The 14,878-nt window shown below is 44.3% G+C and overlaps 1 protein-coding gene across 5 annotated transcripts in view; it reads left to right on the plus strand.

Moving 5' to 3' along the window:
- UBE3C (ubiquitin protein ligase E3C) overlaps positions 1–14,878 on the plus strand; it is a 362,832-nt gene that overhangs the window by 83,516 nt on the left and 264,438 nt on the right. For all 5 annotated transcript variants that reach the window (XM_030198632.1, XM_030198645.1, XM_030198654.1 and 2 more), the window contains exon 10: positions 4,992–5,146. In XM_030198632.1, coding sequence (XP_030054492.1) covers positions 4,992–5,146 — 155 coding nt within the window. The remainder of the gene's footprint in view (positions 1–4,991; positions 5,147–14,878) is intronic.

Raw genomic sequence — 14,878 nt, forward strand, 5'->3', positions numbered from 1 at the left:
ATATCTCCCCTCAGCCATCTTTTCTCCAACCTGAAGAACCCTAGCTGCTGTAGCCTTTCCTCATAGGGAAGTCATCCTATCCCCTTTATCATTGTCATCACCCTTCTCTGTACCTTTTCTAATTACACTATATCTTTTTTGTAATGCGGTGACCAGAATTGAACACAATATTCAAGGTGCGGTCGCACCATGGAGTGATACAAAGGCATTATTTAAATTTGTTTATTGATTTATCCAATTAAAATAAACTACATCCACAAGAATAATCTTGCTACAGAAACACAGCTCCATATACAAAACATTGTTGTTATATACGTATACATAGGTTTAATACATTTAAGGTTAGCTTCCTTAGACCACAACAGGTGGGGGGCGCACTCAATTTAGGGAAGATTTCAGAAAGGAAAAACTTATGTCCAAACTTGACAAGTGCATGTCTCTATTTATTCTATCTAACGTCAGTTCTGTTGTTTAGCATCCAGAAAAAACTTGAGCTGCCCCGGTACACAGAAAACTTGTTTGACCATCCCTATTTTCACTATACATTTACAGGGGTATACTAACAAAAAGGGTCCTCCCAGCTCTAAAGTCTTTGATTTTAAGTTCAAAAATTCTTTCCTCCGTTGTTGCGTTTGTTTAGTTACGTCTGGGAACATCAATATTTTTGCTCCACCAAAAGGAGTTTTTGCATTTCGAAAATATAATCGTAGTATGGAGTTAAAATCTTGTTCAAACACAAAGACCACAAGAAGAGTGGCCCTTTCTGTCACATCCTCTAGGGACTGCTCCAATATTGTGGAAATATCTTTTAAACCTTCACTTTTATCCTCTACCATAGGACATTGAGCTCCACCTCTTATTCCTTCAATATTTCTCTTAGGAATATAAAACATTTTACTTATTGGTGGTATAGTCTCTCTCGACATTTTTAAATTCTCCATTAAATATCTACGAAATAAATCCATTGGGGTATATCCTAGTAATTTTGAAAAGTTCAAAAGTTTTAAATTCAACCTCCTATTGAAATTTTCAATTTGTTCAATTTTTCTCTGTATAACAATTCTTTCTTTTATCACTGTTGATTGAAACTCTTTGAACTTTTCCATTTCTTTTTGAAGCGATGTCATGCACGTTATTAAATCAGATTTAACAGATTCCACAGTAGTTTTTTTTTTTTTATTTATTTAAATTTTTAATTACATCAAGAACATCTTGAATACAGATAAAGACGATTTAGTATCTTAAAATAAAGATTATCAAGATATAAACATTAAGGAAATTTAAAGAATAAGAAAAAAAAGAACCATTACTCGTCTATAGTCCACAATTATCAGGGGGTTATCACAATTTTAAGGAAACCTATACATTTTTAGAAGCCAACTTCTAAAATCAAATCATGTTGGCTGGTGTAAGAAGTCCAGACAGTACAAACTATCTATGGGGTTGAAGTTACTATTGTCCCTGGTAATGGCTGCAGTGGATCTCTCAGCTTTGCTTCTAAAAAGGAATTCAATTGACTTGCCTCAAAAAATACATACTTAATTGAACTTAATTTTATCACACACTTGCAGGGAAAGTTCAGCCAAAATAATGCCCCAAGTTGCATTACTTTTGGTCTCAGTTTAAGAAATTCTTGTCTTTTTTTTCTGCGTGGTTCTAGAGACATCCGGGTACATTCTAATTTTACAGTTAAGGAAACCTGGTCTTTTGTTAAGAAAGAATTGCTTAAGTATCCAGTCTCTGTCCGGTTGAAGTATGAAAAATCACTTTGAGTGTAGCAGTTGTCAGGCCCACATTGTCTCCCTCAATAATTTGAGTCAAATTTAAGTCCAAATATTGAGCATTTGCCTCCTCTTTTTGTAGTAGTTCTTTCTTCCGAAATGGTTCTACATAGAAAATCTTTGAAATTGGTGGATGTGATTTTTCTGGAATTTTTAGAACTTCTGTTAAGTACTGTTTGAAGGTTATCAATGGAGAGATGGCAATCTGCTTAGGAAAATTGATCAGTCTGAGAGCATTTGAACGTTGATAGTTCTCTAATATTTCAACTCTGTTTTGAAGATACAAGTTTTCTTTAATTAAATTCACTTGGATTTGCTGAGAGTTTTTTATTACTAAAGAATTAGTTTCCACTTCTTTGCCCAGAGAAATCAATTTCTTATCCATTTCAACAATCTTTTCAGTATCAAAGTTGAGTTTCTTATTTAACTGAGAGAACTTTTGCGTAAATGAAGTTTCTAAACCTACAAGTGCTTCCCAAATGTTATCCAACGTGATTTGTTGAGGCTTTTCAGGCAAAAATGACTTACTTGGAATATCCAAGATGAAAGGCGAAGAAAAAGCTGGTTGACCTCCCACTGCTCCGTGTTCTTCCTCAGAGACAGCTTCTCCTCCCCCCGCATCTGCTGTTTGCACAGCAGGGTTCACCGGCGTCTCAGGCGTCGACCCAGCACCCGCGCCAGGAGACCCCGTCGCGTCCTGCGCATCAGGGAGTCTCCGGACTGAGTTCAGCGCCACGGCCGGCATAGGAGGAGGAATCCTCATCTCGGGGCTGAAAGATGTTTCTTGTTCAAGTTGAGGGAACGGGAGACCTCTCCCCAATCCCTCAAGCAGCGAACCAGACCCCGTTGGCGTGCCCGGAAAAGGAAGTGATCCATTGTCACAGCTCCAGGTAAAAGGGGAGTAGCGGGTCCTCCTCGCGATTTACCTCTCCGTTTAGGCATAATTTAGAGGATACAAGATAGAAAAATGAGGCGTTACGAGCGAGTAACAGCGGAGCTACCTTCCAAGCTTCTTACTCAGCCGCCATCTTCTCCACAGTAGTTTTTAAATCCTCAAACTTTTGATTTAAAAGACTTACTTCGCTGGAAGATCTTTGAAGGGTTTGATCCATCTTAGTTAGCATCTGCCAAATTCGTTCTAGATTTAACTCCGGCTGATTTTCTGGAGCCTTCATTCGGGCCTTTTCTCCCAGGTTTTTGTCTGCGTCGGTAGTTCCCCACTGAATCGCATCCCTGCTCCACTTCCGGAAGGGGGATGTTTCTCCTCTATCGCTGCAGTTAGTGCTGGACATGGAGGAACTGTCGGTGCAGGGGGAGAAAGCAATGTTTCTTCACTCAGCAGCGGGTCCCCTTCCCTGGGAATCGCCGCATCGAGCTCCTCTACCCTGCTACTCTGAGAGACTCCGGAGAAAAAGTGCTCCAAGGTTGGTGGTTGTTGCGGGGAGGAGGCCGAGGTCTGGAGTATTCTCTGTTGCAGATCTTTGTGTCATCTGCAAAAATACATACTTTTCTTTCTAACCCTTTGCCCTTTCTAACCCAAATATATTGAACAGAATCAGCCCCATTACTGATCCTTGAGGCACTTTTCTTTGCTCTGAGTGAATTCTTTTTACCACTACCACCTGTCCTCTTGTCAGTTAACCAGTTTCTAATCCAGTTTACCTGTTTGGGTCCTAACAAGATATTGATTTGCTTTTTTTTCTCCAAGCAACCCTAGAGCTAGACGGATTTCTGCAAAGATCCCTTTTCAGTTTACTTGCATATTTTCCATCTCTTCTAATTCTCTTGTGACCCAAACACATTTTGATAAAGAGGATTTTCAAAAATGTCTAAAATCTTTGTAGAACACCATATCAATAAACTATCTTCTTGCAGTCATCCATCCTAATGAGTTGTTCTACTAATACCTCTTTCCATAATTGATTAGCATTAGTCGTTTCTCAGTTTTTTCTGGGCCTTCTTGATATGAGAATTAAGGTTATTAGATGGAAAAAGAATCTTGTAGTCTAACCAAGAGATCAGCTCATCACTTTCAACCTTCAAATTTCCAGCTTCTTGAGCCATAATGGATCCAAATAGTGGCTCCAGATTATGACCCCTATTATAGTTTTTTATAGCCACAAAATGCAATGGATGACCTTCTTTCATAATGGCAACCAAATTAACAGTTTTTCCGTATTAGCGATGTCATCAACATTTACAATTACAATAATTATATAAGGACTGTCTCTTACGTGTTACATTTGTTGAGAAGTGCCATACAAACAGGGGCGTATCTGCGTGGGGCCTCAGGGGCCTGGGCCCCCGCAGATTTCGCCCTGGACCCCCCTACCGCTGCCAACCCTCCCCCTCCGTTGCTCGCCTACCTTCGCTGGCGGGGGACCCCAACCCCCGCCAGCCGAGGTCCGCGTCCTCCTGCCGCTGCCGGCTGCCTTTAAAGAATTCCGTCAGCTGGCGGGGGACCCCCAACCCCCGCCAGCCAAGCCGAGGTCCTTTCATTTTTCCACTGAAGCTGGCGCCGACGAAAGTTTCTTTTGAGTCTGACGTCACTGCACGTTTTACGTGCAGGACGTCAGACTCAGAAACAGCTTCATTCTGTTTCTGAGTCTGATGTCCTGCACGTACAACGTGCAGCGACGTCAGACTCAAAAGAAACTTTTGTCGGCGCCAGCTTCAGTGGAAAAATGAAAGGACCGCGGCTTGGCTGGCGGGGGTTGGGGGTCCCCCGCCAGCTGACTGAATTCTTTTAAAGGTAGCCGGCAGCGGCAGGAGGACGTGGACCTCGGCTGGCGGGGGTTGGGGTCCCCCGCCAGCGAAGGTAGGCGAGCAACGGAGGGGGAGGGTTGGCAATGGCAGCGGCTGGGGGGAGGGGGATCGGCAATGGCGGGGGGGGGGCTATAATGTGCCCCCTCACTCTGGCCCTGGCCCCCCCTACCGCCGCAGTTCAGATACGCCCCTGCATACAAATAATTAGTAGTTAATACTTTGAAAACTAGATTGGCTGTGGGATTATAGGGACAGGTTTGGGAAGACCTGACCTATACTGCAGAATACAAGAACAATTTTGCTAAACATTTTTTAATATTGCTAAAGGACTGTTATTGAGAAATACAAGAAAATGAAATGCATAGTGCACACGATTGTTGGTGTAATATGATGTAATAGAGACAAATATTTAACATCCACTTTCTGCTTTCAATGTTCTTACAGGAGCTCTTTCAGAGGAAGGCCTTCTTATGTATCTGAGGGTACTGCAAACCTTCCTTTCACAATTACCAGTTTCTACAACTGGTGCAAACTGTCAGGAAGCTACAAGTGACTCAGAAGATGAGGATGAAGATGCCAATAGAATGGTGACCACAACTGTAAGATTTATAAGGTTGCCTTAACAGACTTCATGAGCTCCTTATTGTATAGCATGTCTCCCCATCTACCTTTCTACTTCTACATATGTTTGAAATTTAATGTGACAGATTTAAATAAATTTCCATCTTGTTAAGAGCCATTTTAATGGGACATCATTGAGCTGTAGGTAGATTGCTGCACATATGTAAGGTGCAGAGTATTTAGGAAGATAACATTGCAATGCAAGACATTCAAAAGGCCAGTAATCACAGTAGTTTGCAGGACTTTATTACAAGAAGAGATGGAAAAGTGATGGTTTGTTACTGTTACAACAAGCTGTGTGTAAGAAGTGGATTTTCACATACAATTAAAAAGTAGATATTGACTTGATGATGGCAGTGAGGCTCATAACACTTTGTAACAAACACTTGGGATTTAATAGGGATATGGGTTTCTCTACATCTTGTCTTTCTTTAAATTGTGCTAATTTTCTTACTGAAGTATTCTCATTTATCTGTAGACAATACCCCATTCTTTTACTTTACAATACTTTCAGGTTTTATAAACAAACACCAATACACCATTGTTGTAATGCAATTTATAATTTAGTTTGCAGCAAAAGGGCTTCTGACTTTAGAGTTTCCTGCTTGTCTTGTACATTTTACTTAGTTTGTGTGCTTTCTGTACTTGTGATTCCATAAGTGTCACAAATATAAATGTTTGATTTCACCAGCAGTAGTACCTGCAGTTTGAAAACACTGATAAACACCAATTTGTACCCTAAAAAACCTCTCTAATTAGCTGAAAAATAAACACCCAATTGTGCAGTTTATAAACACCTAGGGATAGAAGTATTACTTTTATACATTAGACCCTTCATGTCATTGCAGACTAGGGTTCCTGAAATCCCTTTTACCTAAGGCGGTTTGCCCAAATTGGTAATTTGTAAGGTACAGCTCTTCCTTCATAATGGTTATAGAGAAGATGTTGTATATTTGACTTATGTCAGATAACAAAGCTTTTACAAATTTATTTATATATTTAATATGTACATGACAGTTTATCATACTGTTTTAATAATAGTGTAGATGTCATGGAGCAAATCTGCAGATTATTCATTGAGATGTTTCTTTTTAATGAGACTGTAGATAGTTTACCAAAATGATTACCAAAATGATTAAGGGGATGGAACTCCTCTCATATCAGGAAAGGCTAAAGAGGTTATGGTTCTTCAACTTGGAAAAGAGACAGCTGTGGGGGGGTATAATAGAGGTTTACAAAATCCTGAGTGATATAGAACGGGTAAAAGTGAATTTTTTTACTCTTTCAAAAAGTACAGAGACTATAGGGGACACTCAACGTTACGTGATAATACTTTTAAAACAAGTAGGAGGAAATATTTTTTCACTCATTAAATAGTTAAGTTCTTGACCTCATTGCCAGAGGATGTTGTTTCAGTGGTTAGCATATCCAGGTTTAAAAAAGGTTTGGACAAGTTTCTGGAGGAAAAGCCCATAGTCTGCTATTGAGATAGATGTGGTGGAAGCCGCTGCTATCCCTGGGATCAGTAGTATGGAATCTTGCTACTATTTGGGATTCTGTCAGGTACTTGTGACCTGGATTGGCCACTACAGGAAGCAGGATACTGGGCTTTCTCCGAGGACAGGCAGGCTGCTTGTTCTCACATGTGGGGTCAGCGTCCACGGCAGCCCAGGAAACAGCAAATTTTTCTACAGCAAAGTTAAAAAAGTTTTGCCAGAGTCTTCTAGTGTGTGTGAAATAAGCGTCCACCTTCCCACCCGTCTCGTGAACGTTCCCGCTCAGTTTTTTTTTTGTCTGCGGTGAGGTGAAGAGGTTTTCTATTAGATTGTAAGCTCTTGGAGCAGGGACTGTCTTCCTTCTATGTTTGTGCAGCGCTGCGTATGCCTTGTAGCGCTATAGAAATGCTAAATAGTAGTAGTAGTAGTAGTAGTTTTTCCCTGTTCGCTTCACTGGCCCAGGAAAGAGAGACTTGACGATTCTTTTTATATTTTCTTTTCTTTATATCATTATTCATTCTATATATATATATATATATATATATATATATATATATATATATATATATATATATAAAAGAAACACATTATTTTTTTCTTAGTTTTTGGCACTGTCTAAGTTTTCTTTCTTTTCGACGCGGCTGGGTTTTTCTCCTTTTGTGCCCTTTACTTTTTTGGCACGATCGCGTCATTTCATTTTGCCGAAGCCGTTTTTCCTTCTATGTCATCAAAGACACCCAGCAGCTTCAAACGTTGTACTCAGTGCAACCGGACCATCTCGGGTACCGATACTCACGCTTAGTGTATCCAGTGCCTTGGGCCCGACCATAGCCCAGCCGCTTGCAGTCTGTGTCTTCGCATGAAGAAACGGACCCAAGCGTCTTGAGGAGCCCAACGAGAGAAGCTTTTTGGAGCTTGGTCCGGTCCTTCGATGTCAACATCAGTACCGACGTCAGGAGCGAAGGTAATGGCTGCGGAATGACCAACTCGTGCTGGGAGCAGTGAGGCATTGAGTGGGTCTCCACTTGTCTCGAGGCCTCCTGTTATGCAGGCCCCCCCGGCCCCGAGGAGAAGTGAGGATTCCACGTCTTCCTCAGCGGTACTGAGCAGTCTTGATGACGGGCGTCGAGCGAAGGCGAAGAAGCACTGTCATCATTCTCCTTCGACACATGGTGCCGGGAGCTCCGGAGCGTCGAGGGATTCGGCACCCGAGAAGTGTCGGCGCCGAGAGGATTGCTCTCCCTCTATTCAGGAGGTGCTGATGCGTCAATCTAGCAGCCTGGTACCTGCTCCCGAGCCTCGACAGATTCTGCCACCGGCTCCTTTACCGACCTCGCAGCCTTGTCTGACGGCGGCTCTCGACGAGTGCATCAGGGCCCTGCTTCCAGAGCTTCGGGAAAGGTTGCTGCACCAGTCTGCTTCGGTGTCGGGGGTGCTTGCGCCTTCCATACCGTCTGTTGCAGCAGCATCTGGCCCTTCGTCTGTGGTGAGGTCCCCGACCTCGGTGCCGCCTGCCACCCAGATCAACTCCCCTTCGACGTCGGTGGAGGAAGCTTCACCGGAGTCCAGGCGGGCGCCGACTTTTTGACACCGACATCGAGGACGTCGTTCCTCGGCGTCAAGGCAAGCTCAGTTTTGGTTTCTCTGAGAGATGTCTTGTCCGATACTGAAGATGAACGTTCGTGGGAGGAAGAGGAGGATCCCAGGTACTTTTCTTCTGACGAGTCCTATGAGATTTCTTCTGAACCTTCCCCTCCACTAGAAAGGAGACTTTCTCAACCAGAGAATCTATCCTTCACCTCCTTTGTGTGGGAAATGGCTGCGGCTATTTCCTTCCCTATGGATGTTGAGGATGAGCCCAGGCTGCCTAGAGAGGCTGCAACGGCTCCTTTGCATAATGTACTGAAGGAAGTCCTTATGCGAAACTGGTTGTTCCCTCTGTCTAATCCCGTGATCCCGAAAAACACTGAATCCCAATATCGGATCCACGGGGAGCCTGGATTGATGAGGTCTCATCTACCTCACAATTCCATGGTGGTGGACTCCGCTCTCAAAAGAGCCAAGAGTACTAGGGACTATGCCTCGGCACCCCCAGGCAGAGAATCTAGAACCTTGGACTCTTTTGGGAGGATGGCGTATCAGGCTGCTATGCTCGCTGCCAAAATCCAAGCATACCAGCTCTTCACGAGCATCCACTTGCGGAACTCAGTGAGACAACTGTCTAGCTTGGTTGATGTACTCCCTCCGGAGCATGGGCGTCTTCTGCTACTACCTCCTCATCTAGGAGGTTTTTTGGAGGGAAGAGGAGTGCTCACTATTCCTATGCTAGGCATAGGTACACTCCTGCTTCTCGACAGCCTGTCCAGGCTCAGCCCCAACGTTCTCGTTTTCGTCAACAGCATGTGCCTAAGGCCTCTGCAGCTCCCCAGCAAAAGCATGGGACGGGCTTTTGACTGGGTCCAGTTCAGCATAGCTTCAGTAAAAGTGTCCGTGCTGGACGACTTGCCGGTTGGAGAGAGGTTGATATTTTTTCACCAAGGGTGGCCTCTCATAACTTCCGACCGGTGGGTTCTTCAAATAGTCCGGTCAGGATACACCCTCAATCTGGAATCCAAACCTCCAAATTGCCCACCGGGAGCTCATTCTTACAGTTCCCAGCACAAAGAGGTACTTGCAGAGGAACTCTCCGCCCTTCTGAAGACCCAAGCGGTCGAACCCGTTCCACCAGGGTAGGAAGGGCTGGTATTCTATTCCAGGTACTTCCTTGTGCAAAAGAAAACAGGGGGGATGCGTCCCATCCTAGACCTAAGGGCCCTGAACAAATTTCTTGTCCCAGAAAAGTTCAGGATAGTTTCCTAGGCACCCTTCTTCCCATGATTCAGGAAAACGATTGGCTATGCTCTCTGGACTTAAAGGATGCTTACACACACATTTTGATACTTCCAGCTCACAGGAAGTATCTCCGATTTTGGCTAGGAACACAGCACTTTCAGTACCGTGTACTCCCTTTTGGCCTGGCGTCTGCGCCCAGGGTGTTTACCAAATGCCTAGCTGTAGTCGCAGTGTCGCTACGCAGACTGGGAGTGCATGTGTTTCCTTATCTCGACGATTGGCTGGTGAAGAACACCTCGAAGGAGGGTGCTCTGGAGTCCATGCGAATGACTATTCGGTAGCTAGAGCTACTGGGTTTCGTCATAAATTATCCCAAGTCCCATCTCACCCCAGTCCAAACATTTGAATTCATTGGAGCCTTGTTGAACTCTCAGCTCGACTTATCTTCCCGAGACAAGGGCGGACAACCTTCTGTTCCTGGTGTCCATGGTTCAATCTGCCGGATGTAGATTGGAAGGTTCCGTCTGCAGAATCGGAAAGAAGTAGAGAGATCATGGATGCTTTCCAAAGCAGTTTGCTCAGACAAATGGTGACAGAACCCACGAGGGAAGGAGCGACGCTGGATCTGGTGCTCTCGAATGGGGATAGCGTGTCAAATATTCGAGTGGGTGCCCACCTAGGCGGCAGTGACCATCAAACGGTTTGGTTTGATATTACAGCTAAAGTGGAGAGCGGCCACTCAAAACTCAAAGTCCTGGATTTCAAGCATGCTGACTTTAGTAAAATGGGGGAATACTTGAGGAAGGAGATGATGGGCTGGGAGGAAATATGAGAAGTGGAAGGACAGTGGTCCAGGCTGAAGGAAACTATAAATAGGGCCACGAACCTTTATGTAAGGAATGTAAATAAAAGCAAGAGAAAAAGGAAACCGATATGGTTCTCCAAGCAAGTGGCTGAGAAGAGTTGGCGTTCCAGAAATACAAAAAAACTCAAGAAAAGGAACACGAGGAGGAATACCGGATGAAAATGAAAGAAGCCAAGAGAGAGATACGTCTGGCGAAAGCGCAAGCGGAAGGACAAATGGCTAGAAATGTAAGAGGGGGTGACAAAAATTTCTTCAGGTATATTAGTGAAAGAAGAATGACTAAAAAGGGAATTGTGAGACTAAAAGATACTGCGAACCGCTATGTGGATAACGATGAAGAAAAAGCAAATTTTCTAAATAGATACTTTTGTTCTGTTTTCACAGAAGAAAATCCTGGAGAAGGACCGCAATGGAGTGGAAAAAGTACAAATGAGAATGAAGTGGATAGAGCACCGTTCACGGAAGAGAGTGTATATGAACAACTTGAAAAGCTAAAGATGGACAAAGCCATGGGACTGGATGGGATCCACCCCAGGATATTGAGGGAGCTCAGAGAGGTTCTGGCGAATCCTCTTAAAGATTTGTTTAATATATCCTTGCAGACAGGAGAGGTTCCGAGGGATTGGAGAACGGCGGAGGTGGTCCCTCTTCACAAAAGTGGTGATAGGGAAGAAGCTGGAAACTACAGGCTGGTAAGCCTCACTTCAGTTATTGGAAAAGTAATGGAAGCGATGCTGAAGGAAAGGATAGTGAATTTCCTGGAAGCCAATAAGTTGTAAGATCCGAGACAACATGGTTTTACCAAAGGGAAATCGTGCCAAACGAATCTCATTGAATTCTTTGATTGGGTGACAGGAGAATTGAATCAGGGACGAGCTATGGGCGTAATCTACTTAGATTTCATCAAAGCTTTTGACACGGTTCCCCACAGGAGGCTCTTAAATAAACTGGATGGGCTGAAGGTAGGACCCGAAGTTGTGAACTGGATTAGGAACTGGTTGACGGACAGAAGCCAGAGGGTGGTGGTGAATGGAATTCGCTCAGAGGAGGGAAAGGTGAGTAGTGGTGTGCCTCAAGGATCGGTGCTGGGACCGATTCTGTTCAATATATTTGCGAGTGACATTGCCGAAGGGTTAGAAGGTAAAGTTTGCCTATTTGCGGATGATACTAAGATCTGTAATAGAGTGGACACCCGGGAGAGAGTGGAAAACATGAAAAAGGATCTGAGGAAGCTAGAAAAATGGTCTAAGGTTTGGCAATTAAAATTCAATGCGAAGAAATGCAAAGTGATGCACTTAGGGAATAGAAATCCTCGGGAGACGTATGTTTTAGGTGGGGAGAGTCTGATAGGAACGGACGGGGAGAGGGATCTTGGGGTGATAGTATCTGAGGATCTGAAGGCGACGAAACAGTGTGACAAGGCGGTGGCCGTAGCTAGAAGGTTGTTAGGCTGTATAGAGAGAGGTGTGACAAGCAGAAGAAAGGGGGTGTTGATGCCCCTGTATAAGTCGTTGGTGAGGCCCCACCTGGAGTATTGTGTTCAGTTTTGGAGGCCATACCTTGCGAAGGATGTAAAAAGAATTGAAGCGGTGCAAAGAAAAGCTATGAGAATGGTAAGGGATTTGCATTACAAGACGTATGAGGAGAGATTTGATGTATACTCTGGAAGAAAGGAGAAACAGGGGTGATATGATACAGACGTTCAAATATTTGAAAAGTATTAATCCGCAAACGAACCTTTTCCGGAGATACGAAGGAGGTAGAACGAGAGGACATGAAATGAGATTGAAGGAGGGCAGACTCAAGAAAAATGTCAGGAAGTATTTTTTCACGGAGAGAGTAGTGGATGCTTGGAATGCCCTCCCGAGGGAGGTGGTGGAAATGAAAACGGTAACAGAATTCAAGCACGCGTGGGATAAACATGAAGGAATCCTGTTCAGAAGGAATAGATCCTAAGGAGCTTAGCCGAGATTGGGTGGCAGAGCCGGAGGCGGGGCTAGTGCTGGGCAGACTTATACGGTCTGTGCCAGAGCTGGTGGTGGGAGGCGGGGCTGATGATTGGGAGGCGGGGATAGTGCTGGGCAGACTTACACGGTCTGTGCCCTGAAAAGGACAGGTACAAATCAAGGTAAGGTATACACAAAAAATAGCACATATGAGTTTATCTTGTTGGGCAGACTGGATGGACCATGCAGGTCTTTTTCTGCCGTCATCTACTATGTTACTATGTATGTTACTATGTCTCACCAGATGTTGAGACTTCTGGGGCACATGGCCTCCACAGTTCATGTCACGCCCATGGCACGTCTACATATGAGATCAGCTCAATGGACCCTAGCTTCCCAGTGGTTTCAAGCTGCGGGGGATCTAGATGATGTAATCCAACTGTCCACCGGCTTTCAGAATTCTCTTCACTGGTGGCCGATCCGATCCAATTTGACCATTGGACAACCATTCCAAGTTCCTAAGCCACGAAAAGTGCTGACGGGTGCATCTCTCCTGGGGTGGGGTGCTCATGTAGATGGGTTCCACACTCAGGGAGCCTGGTCCTTTCAGGAAAGAGGTCTGCAGATCAACCTCCTGTAATTATGAGCGATATGGAATGCTCTAAAGTCTTTCAGAGACGACTGGCCAACCAAGTAATCTTAATTCAGACAGACAATCAGGTTGCCATGTTTTACACCAACAAGCAGGGGGCACCGGATCTCGCCCTCTGTGTCAGGAAGCCGTCCAGATGTGGGTTTGGGCTCGCCGTCACGGCATGTTTCTCCAAGCCACTTATCTGGCGGGCGTAAACAACAATCTGGCCGACAGGTTGAGCAGGATAATGCAACCTCACGAGTGGTCACTGAACATGGGCGTAGTCCGCAAGATATTCCGAGCATGGGGCATCTCCTCGGTGGATATTTTTGCCACTCAGATGAATCACAAGGTCCCTCAGTTCTGTTCCAGACTTCAGGCCCATGACAGACTAGCGTCAGATGCCTTTCTCCTACATTGGGGGACAGGCCTGTATGCGTATCCTCCCATACCTCTAGTAGTAACATAGTAGATGACGGCAGAAAAAGACCTGCACGGTCCATCCAGTCTGCCCAACAAGATAAACTCATATGTGCTACTTTTTGTGTATACCCTACTTTGATTTGTACCTGTCCTCTTCAGGGCACAGTCTTCCAAGGAGCTATGCCCTCTGCTCAGACTGCTGACCATCAACTCTGTATGGTTCAGTACATACAGGATATCTTTCGCAAGGTGCAGGGTTTTTCTGACCTAATCTTTCTGTTCAAGTTCAAACCCAGCTATCTTCTGTACTAGCAGAGACCAATGAGTGTGATTACTCGCCTTATCAGAACAGCTTATAATGCCTTTGAAACTTTGGCCAAAATTTCTGTTTCTATGATTGCAGCCAGACAACTGGCATAGATGTGAGCTATCAGTCTGCCTGCCTATGTTCCTTGTAGTGGAGACCTCTACTCAGAACAAAAAAAAAATGAAGGAGACAGCTGATGTGATAAAAGATCAGTACCTCTCAGCAATTCAGCTTTTCTGCATTTTTCACCTCTTCTAAGTAGACTTCTTTCAACCAATATTTGTGTAGCTATTACTACCATAAAATATATTTTATTTGTTGCAATTGTGTCCCACATTTTCCCACCTTTTTGCAGGCTCAAGTGGCTTACTTATGCCGTAATGGTGATCGCCATTTCCGTGATGAGAAATACAAAATGGTATTGCATTAAAGTTCATAAATGAATAGAGAAAATTATAGAGTAAGTTAGACAATCAGTTCATTTCCGGCGTGAGAATAGGGTGGCAGTGCGTCAACGTTCATTAGTGACAAAGTGACTGAAGCAGTCAGGTATAGAGAGTTCGGTTTTGTCTGGTTCTGGAAGAGTTTCGTTGTCTGGTATTTAGGATGGATCATTGTGGTATGTCTTTTTGAACAGGTTGGTTTTTAGTAGTTTTCAGAAGATTGTTAGGTCGTGCATTGTTTTCATGACATTTGGTAGTGCATTCCATAGTTGCATGCTAATGTAGGAGAAGCTGTAGGGAAGACTGCGGAACCATGATTCTGATTGCACCCTTCTGGCTGCGTCAGATTTGGTTCCCTCTTCTTCTGGAGTTGTCCTCCGAAGAATCGTGGAGATTGGACTGTTTTCCAACCCTCATCACTCAGAACAAGGGGTCGCGTCTGCATCCCAACTTCCAGTCTTTGGCTCTCATGGCCTGGATGTTGAGAGCTTAGACTTTGCCTTCCTGGTTGTTTCAGAGGGTGTCTCTCGAGTCTTGCTTCCTTCCAGAAAAGATTCCACGAAAAAGTGTTGTTATTTCAAATGGATGAGGTTTGCTGTCTGGTGTGACAGCAAGGCCCTAGATCCTCTTTCTTGTCCTACACGGACCCTGCTTGAATACATTCTACATTTGTCAGAGTCTGGCCTCAAAACCAACTCAGTAAGGGTTCATCTTAGTGCGATTAGTGCCTATCATCGCCGTGTAGAGGGTAAGCCTATCTCTGG

This window comes from Microcaecilia unicolor, chromosome 1 (genome assembly GCF_901765095.1).
Source record: "Microcaecilia unicolor chromosome 1, aMicUni1.1, whole genome shotgun sequence".
Classification (NCBI taxonomy): domain Eukaryota; kingdom Metazoa; phylum Chordata; class Amphibia; order Gymnophiona; family Siphonopidae; genus Microcaecilia; species Microcaecilia unicolor.